Below are 17,107 nucleotides of genomic sequence, written 5' to 3'. Positions count from 1 at the left end.
AGTTGTATAATTATTAAATAAAGTGGTATTGATCATTTGCACTCTTAAAATGGAGAAAAGATAAATTATTATGGAATGAAATGGTACTAATAATTTTTTCTAAGACTTACAAGTAGATTTAAACATTGTGCTATTATGTAAGGCTAAATTCCTACAACTAAACTAACATCTTACAAATACACATGGAGAATTGTATAAAAAGAATTTATTTAATAATAATAAATAATCAAACATTGGATTGCTAATTAAATACAAGTAATTAACTTGGATGTCTACTCTTAGTTCTTATATATACGGTTGAAGTGTCAAAAAAACTGTAAAAACTCTCTGCAACTCTGTTTCTCTCCCTAACTAATCCTCTCTATAATCTTCTACCTATAAAGATACAAATTATTGACATTTTCCTAACTTTAGACTGAACATGTAAACTTGTTTTTTCATAAAAAAAAAACAAAGAATCATCCCATGCTACATCTATTTTTTTGTTGGTTTGAAGAATCAAGTCTTTGAACCAATATATCTAATGCTTCCTTCATCCACCAATGCTGACAAACTTCTCTGGCTTGAGCAACAGTCATCTAATAAAAATAATTATAAAGAAATAATTAGAAACATTTACAAATATGAATATTTTTTTTAAATAATTAATGTACATAAAAATGTAAAATAAAACATACCCATATTCTTCTCCTAAGATTTTTCTCAGGCCAATGGTCAAGTTGCTCTTTAACAAACAAGGGGAACATGTAACCTTCATAATATATGCCATGTCTTTTGCTAATGAAATTCCACTGCCCCAATTCACACTGTTATATGAGTAAAAAAAAATTAGTACTATATATTTTAGTTTCACTACAAATTAATTAACCAAATATATCTTTTCAAAATTTAGAAGTATCAAATAAATATATACCTCAACTTTTCCTATGACTCCTGCTTCTTCAAGGGATTCCCTACAAGCTGCTTCTTCTACAGATTCATCAAGTTCCCATCCTCCCTGATATATATAGATCGTACAAATATGTTAATTAATGATACTCCATAAAATACCCAATTAAGGGATTCCAATTAATAACATTTAATTTAATTTAATTTAATTTAATTTAAAAGGTTTACTACATACCTTAGGAAACATGAGTGCATGACCTTTCTGTGAACTAACCACTAGTACTTCCAATTCGTTGCCCATATTACCATTTATGTCTTCTTTATATCTATAAGGTATGCATCTGCACAAATAACATTATTAATTAATCAATATGTATAACCATGTCAATATTGTGAAACAAAGATACAACAATATATATGAACTAATAATGCAATGAAACTACGAGAAAAAAATTGAATTACCTTAAATTATAATAGAGAAAATGAAATTAATTTTCAATTTTAACAATAAAATAAAAGATGAATTTCGTGTTTTTTAATTATCTCAAACTTTAGTACTATATAATTAAAATTTTATAATAGTGAATTGAGCTAAGGACAATATCTAACATATATATAGACTATAGAGTAATCAATTTGCATGACTAATTAATGCCACCTCACCTCACCTCACCTAACAAATTTAATTGTAACGTGAAAAATGGAGTGAGTACTATTTGGAAGACACAAATTAAATAAGACCATACTTAATTAATATTATAAATTAAATAATTAGTACTCACCCCACAACTTGTCGACCACCCATGTTGTTGTATCTCTGCAACTCCCTTCCGGAGCGAGACACCAAGCAAACCATCTTTCAAATAATAACACAAATTAACAATCAACAAAGATCAATATTTAGAAAAAGATATCAAGTTAATTAATTTGTAGTAAGGATTATAAGAAGAATAAATGAAAAATATGTTAATTAGGTAGCTTTGTTTTTGGTTGAAGATAGGTATCTTAATACTAATATGAATGAAGGGTGGAGAGAAAGAGTGGGTAAGATGAAAGGTATATATAGAAAACAATCAAAGCAACTTAACATATCAAACGCGTTATTGTCGCTTTCCTAGCACTCGAGTATACAACTATATTCACATGGAATATAATAATACAAAAATGTTATTATGTAGAATGGAATATTATATGTATCTACTACATATAGAATACAGTTTGTAATAACGAAAATATGCTAAGAGTGGGGCTTCTGTGTCGTTTCGACAATATAAAATACTTATTAGTATGTTTGGTGTTGCATTGCCATTTTATTAAGTCAGCATTAAATGATTAAAATTAAAAATCACAAGCTAGCTCCACTTTGTTGAGTCTATCATCAAATGAGCTACCAAAACTATTATTAGTCGACACGGCTTAATAAAATTGAATCATGATTCCCAAGTTGACTCATCACAAACAACACGTTCCCCCGATATGCAAATAGTGACGGAGAGCCACTTTGAAGTTTGTTACAGTTTATGTAAAATCCATTTATAAATTTGTAAGTGTTTACTTAATATTAAAATAATAATAATTTAATACTTTATCTTTATAATAAATTAAAAATATTTTTAAATAGATAAATATTTATGATATATCAAAATAAAATAATAGGAAAATAACAAACGCATATTGCAATTTAATAGTTGTCCTAAAAATAACACTAAATACATAAATTTACATTTTAAAATAAATAGATATTGCAACATATATAACTAAGTTGGATATTAGCAAATATTTATTAAATTTTTGGATTTTAAGATAAATTATGTAGAATCATAAACTCGCAAAGGTAAGTATTAGTAAAATCTATATTTTACTAATTTTATCAAATTTTTCTTAAACTAGTAATAGTTTATCAAAAATAGAATTTACATGCGAGTTGACTCGTTTTCGTGATCTAGAATCATAAACTCATAAGAATTTAAAAGTTAACTCGAGAGTTTAACAACTATGGTCACTATACACATCAGCTCTTAATTTCTTTTATTAGTAATTTTTATGTCAAGCCGACAATCAAACCTGTACAACAAATTGTTTGTATAATATACACTTAAATTTGAAAAATTGCATTGATATCCATAATTTAATTTTGTATACTTATCACTACAATTTTATATTTGTACCTTATGCCTAAAATAAATATTCAATTTAAACTGAGACTATTTTCTCTCTATTTTCTATCTAATAGAGATTAAATTTAATTTCTCTCAACTCTCATCTCCTTCCCATCGTATGTGATAACAGCAGTTGCAATCTATCATGTGTCACCACCCACAATTAAAGTTAGAATTAGGGTTTTAAATTTTATCTTATTTTGATATTGTGATTTAGAATGGTATTAATATATAGATTGTTTGATGGTAACCTATTAGATCGCTTGTTGGTAATCTATTAGATTTACAATGAAATTCATTAATGATTAGTGATTTATTAGATTTATTACTGATTTGCTTCAAAAAAAAAGCTAGAAGAGTGACTCTTTTTAAATAGCAACAAGATTATATTAGCTTAAAGTTGTATTTAGATGTTATTTACAATTTAATTATTTTGATGAATTTAAATAAAATTATTTGAATTTTTAGTATTTTATCCAGTAAAATTATAATATTTTTTAAATTACATTTTTCATTAGGACCATATTTTTTTAGATTCAAAGCTTCCAAAAATATTAATATAACTTTGCATGTAATAAATATAATAGAGTCATTATTTTGGTGGATCCGTTACATAAATAGAAGTTAAAGTAATTAACAAAGAAAATTTTTGTATAAAATAAAACTTAGTGGTCGTGTAATTTCTGACTCAACAAAGCACTTACCTTCTACATTCAAGACTATGCAATCAAACCTATCACGATGCTAATAAACCCAACGAGTATAGGGGATTGCACACCAACATTCTTAAAACGTGCATATGAATTGGATAATAAAGAGGTAAGACATGTCAGCTTCAAGAAAAACCAAAATTAGTGGAGGCCAAAAACCTCGAGAAAGCATGAAATCCTCTCCACAAAATGTCTTTGTTTTATAAATTATTTTGCGGCGATGGAATCGCAGCTACTTTTTAAAATATAGGGAAAAATATTGAACAAATAAATTTGAAAATTGTTATAAAGAGTGAAAAGATCATAGTAACAAAATTTGTGAAGAAAAAAAGAGAGGAAAACCATGAATCTTATCATATTGATATGAGGTTAGAAATAAATATAATACGATAAGAAAATAGGTTACCGATCTATTTATCTTTGTAAAATACATAGTTTAAAAGTGAAAATAATTTTAATAAAATAAAATATACATTAAAAATTGGATTCAGTAATAAAATAAAACTAATATTTTTTTTTAACAAATGTGTATGACTTTATCATTTCATTTTATATAATATAATAAACTTATAATCTATTGAAATTATATATATTTAAAAAATATAATTATTATTAAAAATTATAAAATATTAATTTACATTTTCTTAAAAAATTAAATATAATTTTTTTACAAAGACAGTTGTCATTTATATAAAACATATCGTATCTTTATTTAACTTATAGGTATTATTTTGTATACTATCATTTTACAAAAAATAAATTAATTTACCTAAAAAATTTCATAGTTTAATTATATTTTTATTAAATTATAAATTTTTGAAAAAATATTACAAGGATATTCGAAAAAAAAAAAGAATGATTTCATCACTTATAAAAAAAGTATCATCATATTGGTTAACAAATAAATTAATTTTTTTGATATTTTTTATTTTTGTTTTTAAAATTGTAGAGTTATTCACTTCAAGAGTTTTTATATTTTTGTTAAAGGTAAAATTAAAAAAGGTTTTTAAAAAGTAATTAAATAATTGGTATAAAATACAGTTTTAGTCCCTCATTTTATTAAATCTACAATTTCTAAACATGCTACCTCTATTTCTATTTAAAAATTTTGAAAAAATAAAAATGCCACAAAAAATTAATCACTTCAATTTTTTAAAACAAATAATTATTTTACTTTTTTTTGAAATATTTAAAACAAAAAAAATGTAATTTAAAAAAATTATTTTATTATTTTGAGAAACTTTTAAAAAAATTAATTTTTTAAATTATTAAAGTACTATTATTTAATTTTAAAATAAATTTAAATTACAAGTTAAAGTAATTTTCTATGTCATCGTGTACACACTATTAAAATAATTGTCACATCATTAAATTTATAAGAGAATTAAATGTCAACAATTTTAGAAATAGAGTGATCAAAATTATTGAAAAAAAAAAAACAAAATTACATATTTGATAAAATAAAGAGTCAAACGGCATATTAGTCAAGATAACTATTGCGTATCAAAGTAACAAAATAAAATACAAAAAAGAGGAAATGAACACAACATTTATGTGCAAAATCATGAACAAATAAGGATAACAAAATGATGTACCAAAAATAAATAATTTTTGCTGAGTGAAATAAATTATAAGATATATCTCTAAAACCAATAAGAGAACAATTACACTCATCTCTACCTAGTGTAAATAGTGAGTTTGTGTCTTCCGTATAATACGAGTTCGATACCTGTACCGCCTCCACACACTTCCACTATCAATTGAGCTACTTGTAATAATAAATTCATGTATATCTTTAACAATAAATTCATGTGTTTTCATTGGTGCAGGAGACTCACATAGGAGTAATTTCTGTTAAAAATATTTATTTTTAATAGGTGTTAGGTGTTGGAGTCGTAGTTTATGGAGACAGTCAAAGCGTAGTTTATATCGTAAATATTTACTTTTAATTGGTGCCAGACAACTAAAACGTAGTTTTGTTGGAACATGGATACATACATCCAAAATTCTAAATAATTTTTTAAAATATATTGTAATTTTTCTGTTTGATCTATTTTATATTACCGTTTTAACTTTGTACAAAACTCAATAATTAATTGTAATAACATTTCTCTCTTTTATATTTTTCATATCTTATTTCTAAACATATTACTCATACTTCTCTTTTCTGTTATCCACATTCTCTCTTATCTACATCCACTACAAGTCATGTAGCTCTCTCATCTTCAGGTTTTTTAACATAATATTTGTTTTAATTAATGAGTATAGGATAGTGGTCTCAAAAGTAAATTTGTGATATGACATATGAATTTGATTAAATATATGGAGTTAGATAAATTTTATATGAAAAAAATATTTATATTAAAAAAATTGGAAAAATGAATAAATATTAATTGTAACAAGATTGTGAAAATCAAATTATATAAATCTATAGAATAATTGTGATTTGATATATTTTAATCAGTTATGATGAATTTCGACTAAATCTCACATGAAATATGTTAATATATATATATATATATCTGTTAATTAATATAAATATTATGATGTATGTTATTGTAATTTGAGTTCTATAGCCGGTGTATTTTATCAGTATAATTGTGATTGTTGTGTTATCGTTGCTGAAATATATGTTTTAGTCTAATATATGAAGGTGATATGCTATTTGTGCATATTTTCTTATCAAATGAAATGTATCATGTAGATTGATACATGTAGATCATCATTGCATCATGTAGATTGGTATTATGAACTAAATGTATTTTAACTAGTTTTTAATTATTAAAAATGTCAACCAAATTTTAATATACTACGTGGTGGATCTTCTCGGGAGCGAACTGTGGCCATAACACCCCTATATATATTATATTATATTATATTATATATATATATATATATATATATATATATATAACGATGTATTATCAATCATTTTGTGTTATATATAAAATATAATAACAATTTATTCTCCGTCTCGTATCATTTATACTAATAAAATATAATAAAATTAATACAACAAACTCTATATGTAAATAAATTACCTATTGAAGGATCTACAAACTAATATCGAACATACAAACTTTAACACCTTAATTAAGAACTCAACTACTAACTATTAATAAGCTTTTATATATTAACCATTGATATATGATATATTGTGATACTATTTTTTAATTGTGATTTTTTTTAATTAATATGTGTATTTTTTTAGGAGTGATACAATGTTTAAATATAAGAAAATTGATGCATTTTTCAAGAATAAAATTTTCGATAAATATGAATATCGTAAAATGGATATATTTTATTTGATTGAATTGTTTGAAGTTCTAAAAATTTGTGTAAATTGTGTGACTTGTGAAAATTGTAAAACTTGTGAGAATTTAAATTCTAACATTTTTAACTTGTCTACTATATATGAATCGTGTGAAACTCTAAAAAAAATTATATGATTTTTAAGAATTTTAATTATAATATTTTAGTTAATATTTTTCGCTCGCCCACTCCCCCGATATTTTGTATAAGATCCGCTACTGACTACATCTTTATAATAAGGGCTAAGATTTTTGTTCATCAATATATTTTTGTAAATTTACAATTTATAATTCTTATATACAATATAATATTGTACTTTTTATTTATCCATTAAAATTTAAAAAATTTAGTCACCCCACAATTTTAGTTATAAGCTTCACCACTATTAGAGATATGAGCAATAAATGATATTGAGCACAACGAATTCTTCGTCGAGAACGATAGAAGTGATTGTCTCTCATTATTAAATTTGAATTCGCTATGAGTTCATAAATTATAAAACTTTCACAAATGATAGTCATGTTGGGATGGATCGAACAATTAAGGTTGGTTAGTCCAAAATATTTTTAAATCAACTCGCAAAATATTATATAAATAAAAATATTTATATATCAATACTTGTGTAGGTGCGAGTAATTACTACAGTGTTGTGTAATAAATAATTAATTATTTTAATCTAAATTTGTATCTATAATTTAAAAATTTGAAGGTTATATTTGGTAAGATAAAAAACGAGGTTATAGTTTATCGATTATAGTTTATAAACTACAAAGTATATTTTGTAAGAATCATTCATTCGCTTATAACGTTTTTTGATAATTTATATTTTATATATTTGTCATTTCTCCTTTCAAATATATATTTATTATTGTAACTAAAATTATTATTTACCTTTTATAATTTATTTATTAAAATTTTAAATAAATAGTTTTAAAATTTGAATATAAGTTTATTAAATAATTAATAAATAATTTATTTATTAAAATTTAAAATAAATAAATAAATATATAAAATGTTAAATTAATAAAAATAAACTTTAAAATACTACTCTAAAATATTTGTAATATTGATTAATAAAATTATTTTTAATGAAAAAATTTAAATGCTATTTCATATTTTAAATAATTAAATTATCAATTTTAAATACTTCAATTAATTTAAAAACTATAAACTATGATGTATAAAACAATTTTACCGACCCAGACCTTATTATTCCTGTTGCAAATAGTTTTTGCGGATGTCGAAAAGACCAAGGTCCACTTGCCATCCCTAAAATTGGAGAAACACATGATTTTTTACAAAAGATTTGACCCAAAAATTGGATATGATAAAGAGAAATCAAATGGCCAAGTGGGAATTTGAACAAAGTGGGTTGAATCATACTTGGTCAGAATCTATTGGCTCACGTGGCTTCTCTCGTTGTTGTTATAGATAGATATCGTGGCCATGGATGGAGTGGCACAAATTTTAATTTGAACCATTTTTATGTCGTGGAAACCACTTCTATCTCACTATATATAAAGATGAATATTGTATTAAATATTAGTTAATCAAGGAATATCAATACTATTATTTCAAATATTTAAATTTAAAATTTTACAATTATATAGATTAATTATAATTATATTTATTATTTTTTAAAATAAAATAATATATAAATATTAACATCAATATTACATGCCACTCATTCTAATGTTTTATATAAAAAATAATTAAATTATAATTAAATTAGTAAAAATTAATGTATATTATAAAAATATTTGGATAGAATATGTTGATATTAACATATTAATATTGACAATAATTTAAAAATTAATTTTTTAAAAATTAAAAAATAATTAAATATAATAAAAAGTTAATATAGTAATAATTTAAAAAATATTTGTAACTTAATTTATATTTAAAATAAAATATACTTATAAATGTTTAAATGGACATAAATCATACACCAAAACACTTATTTCATAAGAAGCGTTAAATTTGCTGACTTCTTGCTAGCATCAATATTTAGTGGATTGATAATATCAGCATGTAACTTGGCGGTTTTCTTCCACGTGTTTGATCAACTTTAATCTCAATCTTTATTTATTGATCTATTTTGTTGTTCTAACTAGTTTGGTTTTGGTCAAAATTTGTTATTAATTGATTCATATTTTATTTCGTTTATTTCGCGATTTGGTAGGTGATATATATATTTTTGTTGCCGTGAATAATTATTTTTGGGGAGAAAAGATACTTACATAAATTAATTTGAAATTATTAAAGAAAGGGTTTACTCCTAAATTCATTTATCACATCCATTTTGCGAAAATTATGCAATTCCAGAGAAAAAAAAAGTAACAATTAATTGATGCGTAAAAATATTTATATACTTTTTTAATAATACTTCTCATAACTTTTTTCATAAACTACTTCTCATAATTTTTTTAATAAAACATAACAGAAAAGATTGAAATATTACTTTTTATTACAAACTCTTTGAAATAGAGTTACGATTAATAACAATTGTGTGACTTTGACGTTGAAAATATTGCACGGATGCAAAGAAAGTTATTATTTATTTTATTTGTTTATATAGGAATGAAAGCAACATATTTAGGGTATGGGTAGGAAATTATATATAATATTATTGTGTACCATATACATTGATTAAAATGTGTGCTTTTCAATCAAATAAATCCAAATTGAGAAGGGGAGAGAGGTCTGATAAACCTTCCTTTTAAAAATAAATAGGAAATCACTATTTATCCTTATTTCCTTCCCGATATATAATTGATTTGATTTGACTTGATTTGATTTGTTTTTATATGATATATTTTATTATTTATTTATTTTCCCTTCCGAGGTCATATATAAATACACATCATATCCTTGAATAGGTGCAATTCGAATTCCAAGGCAAAAACAAATTCTGTTTTATTGTTGAGAGAGAAAAAAGGAAGAGAAGATGGATTCAAAGAAAAGTGATGAAGAGGTTCATGTGGTTCTTGCTGTTCATAGCCAAGTGATCAAAATTAAGAAAGAAATTGAGAAAATCAAACACCCATCATTGGAAGCTGAATTGAAGATGAGAAGATTCAGAGATGTTAATCGTATTCGTTCTCGTTCACCACTTGGTTTGGCTGAAAGGATGATCCTTCTTGGTCACTCTTAGAAATTAGTATTATTATTATTAAATATACAGACAGACATCATCTTAGGTTAGCTATAGTCAGACACTTCCCTTTCGAAGTTCTCTTTCTTCTGTCTGTCTTTCTTTCTTTTAATTTCAATAGTTTCTTTGAGAAACTTCTTGTACATGTTTTTGCTGGCAATTAACTAGTATTATATGGTAGTTAATGGTTTCTCTTATTAAACTCTCTTCTCTTCCTCTGTTTTTTTTTTGTTATGATTGATTGGCTTCCTCGTTTCCGAACAATATTTTTATTTAATTAATTTTTTATATTAATGTGTATAATTAAAAGTTTGTGTACAAATATTACTTGTTTCTGTTGATCATTCGTATGAGTTCCTGTTGTAGTCGATGGAAAGAGATTTGGATTAGAGATCTAATACGGAACTTCGTTATACGGTAACACGTGATACAAATCTCAACCTCCACGTATTCAATCAAAAGCATTTACTGATTATTATTCATGTGAGATAAATATAGAATTCAAATATATAACAAATCATGTACACGTAATTTTCTATTTATTGTGCCGCGGTGGAATATACGTAAATATAAAATCTGAACCAGACATTCGATTTTGCAAATATTGTTTTATCAGACAATAAATTATGCGTATTAATAAGTGAATCGAAACGAAAAAGAAAAAGTAAAGCAAATCTTCACATACTTATGTTGTGCCAGTCAAATAAACATCAATTAGTATCATAAGTCAAAAGAAATGAAATCAAAATCAAATAGTATCAATGATTGATTCAGTATAGAAAAATACTATCAATGAGTGACTATATAAAGAAATAATGATTTTTTTTTGCAGTAGAATAATGTAGGGAGGTCAAATACAATTCCTCCATATGTCGCATATTTATATTTGCCAAAAACAAATAATCAAAATATTTATATATCGATTTACATTTCCAAAAAGTGTTGATTTTTCTATTCCATCCCTTGCCATTTGTTATTCATCTTTTTCAATTTTTTAAATTTCCTTTTCGTATATACCATTAGTGAAAGATGTGTTTCTAAAATAAATCACAATTTTTCAATACAAAATTAATTATATTTCTTATTTGATGTGTCATTTTTTAAATTTCCTTTTCTTATATACCATTAGTGAAAATATATGTTTCTAAAGTATATCATAATTTTTCAATACAAAATCAAATTATATTTCTTATTTCATGTGTCATTCCTTAAAGTGATATATATTTTAAGACAAATAAGAGTAACAACTATCTTTAAAGAAAATATAATGGATCATACCAAACAAGTGTCTTTAAGACACTTACTAAACTAAAATAGAAAAAAAAATTAAATAGAAAAATTACTTTTTAAAATTTAAAAAAATTAATTACACAAAATCCAAAATATTATTTTCTTTTTAGATTGAGTGCACTTAAAACATTTGTTAGTATTTCTCTATAGTTAAAATTATATAAGTATATCAAGTAAAAAATTTATATTTGGATGTCTCTTCACAAGTATCAGTAACTTTTAGAGAATTTCTACTGTACATTTAATCTTTAAACTAATAATTAAATAAATAAAATTATTTCCTATAATTAATAAAATTATAATAACTAAATATTATTTATCAAGAGTGACAATAAAATAAAATTATTTTTTTTTTGAATTATTATTATTCATAATAGTGAATATTAAATAAATTTAATTAAAATGTAAAAAAATTAATATAATGCTTATAAACAACAAAACTATATTTTTTCTTATAAAATAGTTTTCCCTAAAATACAAAAGTCAACAAATAAACTCTTTAATTTATAAAAATAGTCGTAAATTAATTGATTTATAGAATAAATGTACCAAAACCCTTCAAGTTGTGAATGTATCTAGAAACTCTCTAACTTTTAAGTTTTAAATATGGTCTTACTCATTTTGATATATCTATGTAGAGAGATATCAAAACAATTCACATTACAAGACATGAGAGGATTCATACCCTAAGATAAAACAAAAAGGCATTGAAGCAAAGGCGATATGAGAATATTCAAGGGAGAAAGAGAAAAGGGAAAACTGTCAGAGATTGATAGGATGAGATTCATGACAGCAAGTGTTCAATACCACTTAGCTTTCAGCAGTCACTGTCTCCTTTGATGAAAGAAGCTTTACCCTCCTTGAGAGATTTTTCATTACATCTATAATTACAGACTTCTTTTGGATTCTGAATTGAATGGCTAGTTCTGTTGAACCTGAAGCACCCTGCTTCAATAAAGATTCATCATCCATTAACTTGGTGGGAAAGTGTCCCAGTGCAATGACACACAGAGCAATCAGAGTACGAAATACTGCAATGTCGTTTGCAACACCAAGTGGAGCCTCAGCATCTAAAGACTTGAGTGTGTTGAGGTCATACTTTTGAACAGTTTCCATATCACTTGTAAGGAGTACTCTCAGTGCAGCTAACAAGCGCCCTTCTATTATTTCTTGACCACCTACACTCACCTGTAACGAGAAAACAAGTATATCAATTTGTGATCTTATGGTTCTTGTGCTAAGATCGACCGATTAATATGAAAGTTAGTGATTAACCAAGGGTAGGACTCAAGTGTTTAATAAGTTTCAGTAAAGGGCGAATCGTTTAGCAGAATCCGAGTTCAACCTTGGTTGAAAAAATTCTTGGTCAGCTTTACTTACCTCCTGGCCGAAATTCGGATTATCAAGGCCCTTTCTCCTGAGAATCAGAGGGTTAAAAAAAACAAAAAAAACAATGTATTGGCAAATTCGTTACTAAAAAGGCCTTAATGAACTGAGGGAAAATGGATGACTAAAAATAATGGATTATGGATTTATGTTTATGCATTAACAGAGAAGAGATTAAATCTTTGCTGAAATATACAGGAAGCTTATATAATAGAAAAGGGCACTTATTTAACATCCAACAGTACTTTTCATTTATAAATAGAGACAGAGAATTTTGGGGAAGAGACCTTAAGATCTGGAGCTTCTCCAGCTAGATTTAGCTGAGATAAAATAAGTTGCTGCCACGGAGCAGGTGTGGAGAATTTTGGTGAAGAAACTCCAGCTGCAATACTTGCAGCATCCAAAAGAGCGCCATCATATTTGAGCTCGATACAGTCATAAGGGTTTGAATGTATCACAAAACCATAATCAAGAAGGAAAAGATCGTTGCTTAAACATCCATAACAAAGTAATAAAGGGTCATCTTCTTTGATTGCTTTCTCAGCCACAACCTAAGGCAAAGATTGAATCACCCAGCAAAGATAAATCAATATTTGTTTCTAAAAAGCAGAATTTGTTATGTGCGTGTATCTGGGAAAGGGGTCATGCAGGAAAGAGTATAAGAAAACCTGCCTTCACCCGCATCTTTGTGCTACCGGCCTCTTGTTCCTGAACAATTCTAGCATTCGGATTGAAACTATGATTACACATGTCAATTAGAGGGAGCATCATGGGTATGTCAAAGTTTATCCCATTTGATTGCTTGTTACCATGTAACCGGAATGCTCTAGACGAGACTGCTGACATTGCCCATCCAAGAGACGACGCATCTACTTCTTGGCCACCAAAAGGATGTTTATCTGGTGCAAGACCAACTAGTGCACGCTTGACTTGTTGCTCGAAATCAAGAAGAAACCGGCATCTTTTGTTTACCTGTCTCGTGATTCATGAAATTGAAAAAAAAAATTAGCTGCCATACTGCAGGTTTGCAAAGCATTCAAAATAATTATTAATAGATACCGAGATAGACAATTGTAGCTTGTGGTGTTGGTTACAGATGTTAGGTATCTTATGACTATTTCAAATGGTTTAAAGAGAACAAGTTGCTCATTGCTCTTGTGAGGACTAAGCTAAGAGCATAGTTGTCAATTTTAGATAGAGGCGGAAAGAGGCCAAATTCGAAATTGGAAAAGCGTCTGGCGGGATAACCATTGTTTGAACAATTTTTGAATAAATTACATGATTAATACTATAAACAACTAAACACATAGTTGAAAACCCCTAACGTGATTTAGCCCAAATTTTACCACTGATTTTTACAGTGATTATTGTTTCTTCTGCTCTCCTATTTCTCTATTCGCCTTAAGCTAAGCGGCTCTAATCAAAGGCTATCTCTCTCATCTCCCCAATAGCAAAGTGAAAATAGATGCATTGCTCATAGTTCAACAGGTTCTTGATTATGCATGGTATACTTAGTACTAGATTTATTTGAGTTTATTTAGACATAAACACTTATGAGATTGCTCGTGAACACAATTTATGACATGTACATAAACTATTTTTAACTTATTTTCACAAGCTCACAAGGATAGCTTGTGAAAGCAATTTGACTGTAATTTATCTTTTATTACAGAAATAGCTATTACGGAAGCACTTAAATAATAAGTGATTATATGTTACAGATTAAGTTCTTAATTAAGATATTTATCCAATTACGACAATATTTTTATTTCTCTCATCAAAATGAAAAAGTACAAAATATTTTTTTTTATACTATTTCATAAAATTCAGTCCTAAACGATTAACTATAAACTGTACCTGGTGAAGAAGAGGAGCGTACTGCAAATTCTTAATATCTTCCCCAGGAAAGAAAATAGGAACAGTGTAAGACTCTGGAAGATTACTTATATATGGCCACCAAAAAGACCCAAGTTTGGCCCTTTCATGAAGAAGCTTCAAACCTAGTTTCATTGCCCATAGTTCATCTGCCAAATGCTACCACAATATCCAATCAATTGAACTTGTTGAAACTCAAACAGTACAAATTAAGTTAATAATGAAATTAAAAGATAGAGAAATGAAATTTACCGGGAACGTGGTTGGCGAATTGAAGTAGGAGAGAGTCGGAATCGGTGAAGTGTAAAGGAATATGTTGAGGTAGAACAATTAGGTCAGTGCCGATTGGGATTTCTTCGTTAACGATTAACCCTAGACCGTTGGAAGAGTCGAATTGTGATATCTTCACCGCGCGGTGAACGAAACCACCTTCTCTTGTTACCCATTTGATGAGGTCGTGTGGTTGAGGAACTAGTCGCGATGATGCGTATGTTAGCGGACGCACGTGGCTTAACGACGACATTAACATTGCCGCCTTCAAACTGCCACCAACCATAACCACCAAATTCTCACTACTGTGCCACTGCAATGCTACCCTTCGCTCTTCAAGGTTCAAGATATTATTATATTTTTATTTGAGTTAAATTAAATACAATTTCAGTCTCCTATTTTGCCTTAATTGTAATTTTGTTCTTTGGTTTACCAATATAATTGTCCATTGTAAAACTTAAAGAATATTCGAAATTTTAACAATGATGAATTACACTTTTCGTGATTTGAACTTTAGTCGTTTTTATTTTAAAGCTGATCTGATTAGTTTTAATATATATATCATTTGTTTTTATTGAACGAAAAATAATTATGCTAAGTCTTCAACCTTAAAAATGGGAAAAACTAAAAACTTCTAATTCTATTTCTAAATCGGTAAATTTAGTCTTTTTTAAAAGGAAACAACATAGTACGTTTTTTAAGATTTTTTTAGAGTTGTTCTTCCTTAATTTGTTACTTTCATTGATTATTTCTTGAACTTAGTTATTATTTCTAGTCCTTATTCATTATTTCTAGTCCTTATTCATTAATTATTCCGTCATGGTAAGGTATAAGTTCCGTGATTGTACCTTTTGTTTTTAATTCTTTACATTTAAATCATCACATACAATGATTTTTATGATCGGCGATTAAGTCTTTTTATGTTTATCCATCCGAAAGTCTAAGTTTATTAATTTGAAGTTTTTTAGTTTGATCCTCGTCCCATATAATAACACTATTCACATTTTGAATTTTTAGTGAATCAACAAAATAAAACTATCGACAAACTTTTCATTTGACTTATTTTGTAGTACATATATACGGGTTAATTTATTAATATATCTTTATTTTTTAGAAAAATAACCATATTACCTTACATTGAATTTTTTTAATTAAAATACTCTGCTTTTCAAACCTTGTAGTCTGCAATCACAAAAAAAATTGTAGCCTGCAATCACAAAAAATAAAATTGTTTTTTTTTAGCAGCATGAGGTCGCTATGACCATGAAAAATAAAATAAAATACTTATAAAATATATTAAATTAAAGAGAATAAAAATACAGTAGATGTATCAAACCAACAAACCTATTATATTATTTTAACATATTTATTATAACAATAAATTATTCACTTAATTTCAGGTTGAATTAAAGAGGAAAAAAATCAAGAGTCAGTTGTTAATAAAATAGAATTAAGTGACTAGTTTATATGCAAAATATGAAAAAATTATTATAATAATATAAATTTATCTGTAAAATAGGATCATATAATTAACTATTTCTCTATTTACAAATTGGGATCACAATTTTTATTTATTAGATCATGAGAAAAAAAAATAGAAGAAAGTTGTTAACAAAATAAAATTAAATGTTAATTTATCTACAAAATATGATAGAATTATTATAATAATATAAATTTATCTATACATTGGAGGGAGTTATTAAAATAATATAACAAATTATTTATTTTGGCACATCTATTTATCCGTATTTTTTTCTTCATAAATTTAATGTATTTTATTTTTCAAAATATTTTCAATCAGTTAAAATGAGAAGAAAAAAATTCAAAACCTATAAATAGTGGCATTATTTTGATTTTTTTTAATGTAGGACAATATAATTACTTTCCTAAAAAATAAAGATATATTAATAAATTAACCCATATATACTATTTACTTTGATCCTAAAACCTTGAAGAGAAATTTTAGTTCCATACTTAATCTCTGTTAAATATTGATGTAAATGATACTTGTTGTATCTCATAGGAAGTGTGACAGGAGTGGTTGGCATGTAGCATTTCTCAAA

General features: G+C 26.0%; 2 protein-coding genes across 2 annotated transcripts; both read right to left on the bottom strand.

Annotated features, from left to right (window-relative positions):
* Nucleotides 1-190: 190 nt before the first annotated feature.
* Nucleotides 191-1,922, bottom strand: LOC101496669 (nudix hydrolase 18, mitochondrial-like). The gene is made up of 5 exons (XM_004503305.4): nucleotides 1,671-1,922; nucleotides 1,124-1,229; nucleotides 914-997; nucleotides 678-806; nucleotides 191-578 (listed from the first exon to the last, which is right to left on the bottom strand). The coding sequence occupies exons 1-5, from the start codon at nucleotides 1,742-1,744 to the stop codon at nucleotides 459-461; spliced, it is 513 nt and encodes a 170-aa protein (XP_004503362.1). The 5' UTR covers nucleotides 1,745-1,922; the 3' UTR covers nucleotides 191-458.
* A 10,152-nt stretch (nucleotides 1,923-12,074) lies between these two features.
* Nucleotides 12,075-15,396, bottom strand: LOC101510611 (uncharacterized). The gene is made up of 5 exons (XM_004503345.4): nucleotides 15,027-15,396; nucleotides 14,757-14,923; nucleotides 13,572-13,871; nucleotides 13,187-13,450; nucleotides 12,075-12,701 (listed from the first exon to the last, which is right to left on the bottom strand). The coding sequence occupies exons 1-5, from the start codon at nucleotides 15,328-15,330 to the stop codon at nucleotides 12,324-12,326; spliced, it is 1,413 nt and encodes a 470-aa protein (XP_004503402.2). The 5' UTR covers nucleotides 15,331-15,396; the 3' UTR covers nucleotides 12,075-12,323.
* Nucleotides 15,397-17,107: the final 1,711 nt, after the last annotated feature.

The sequence above is a fragment of the Cicer arietinum genome, chromosome 6, assembly GCF_000331145.2.
Source record: "Cicer arietinum cultivar CDC Frontier isolate Library 1 chromosome 6, Cicar.CDCFrontier_v2.0, whole genome shotgun sequence".
NCBI classification, from domain to species: Eukaryota; Viridiplantae; Streptophyta; class Magnoliopsida; order Fabales; family Fabaceae; genus Cicer; species Cicer arietinum.
The sequence above is the reverse complement of the archived record's forward strand: the minus strand, read 5'-3'. Positions and strand labels throughout refer to the sequence as shown.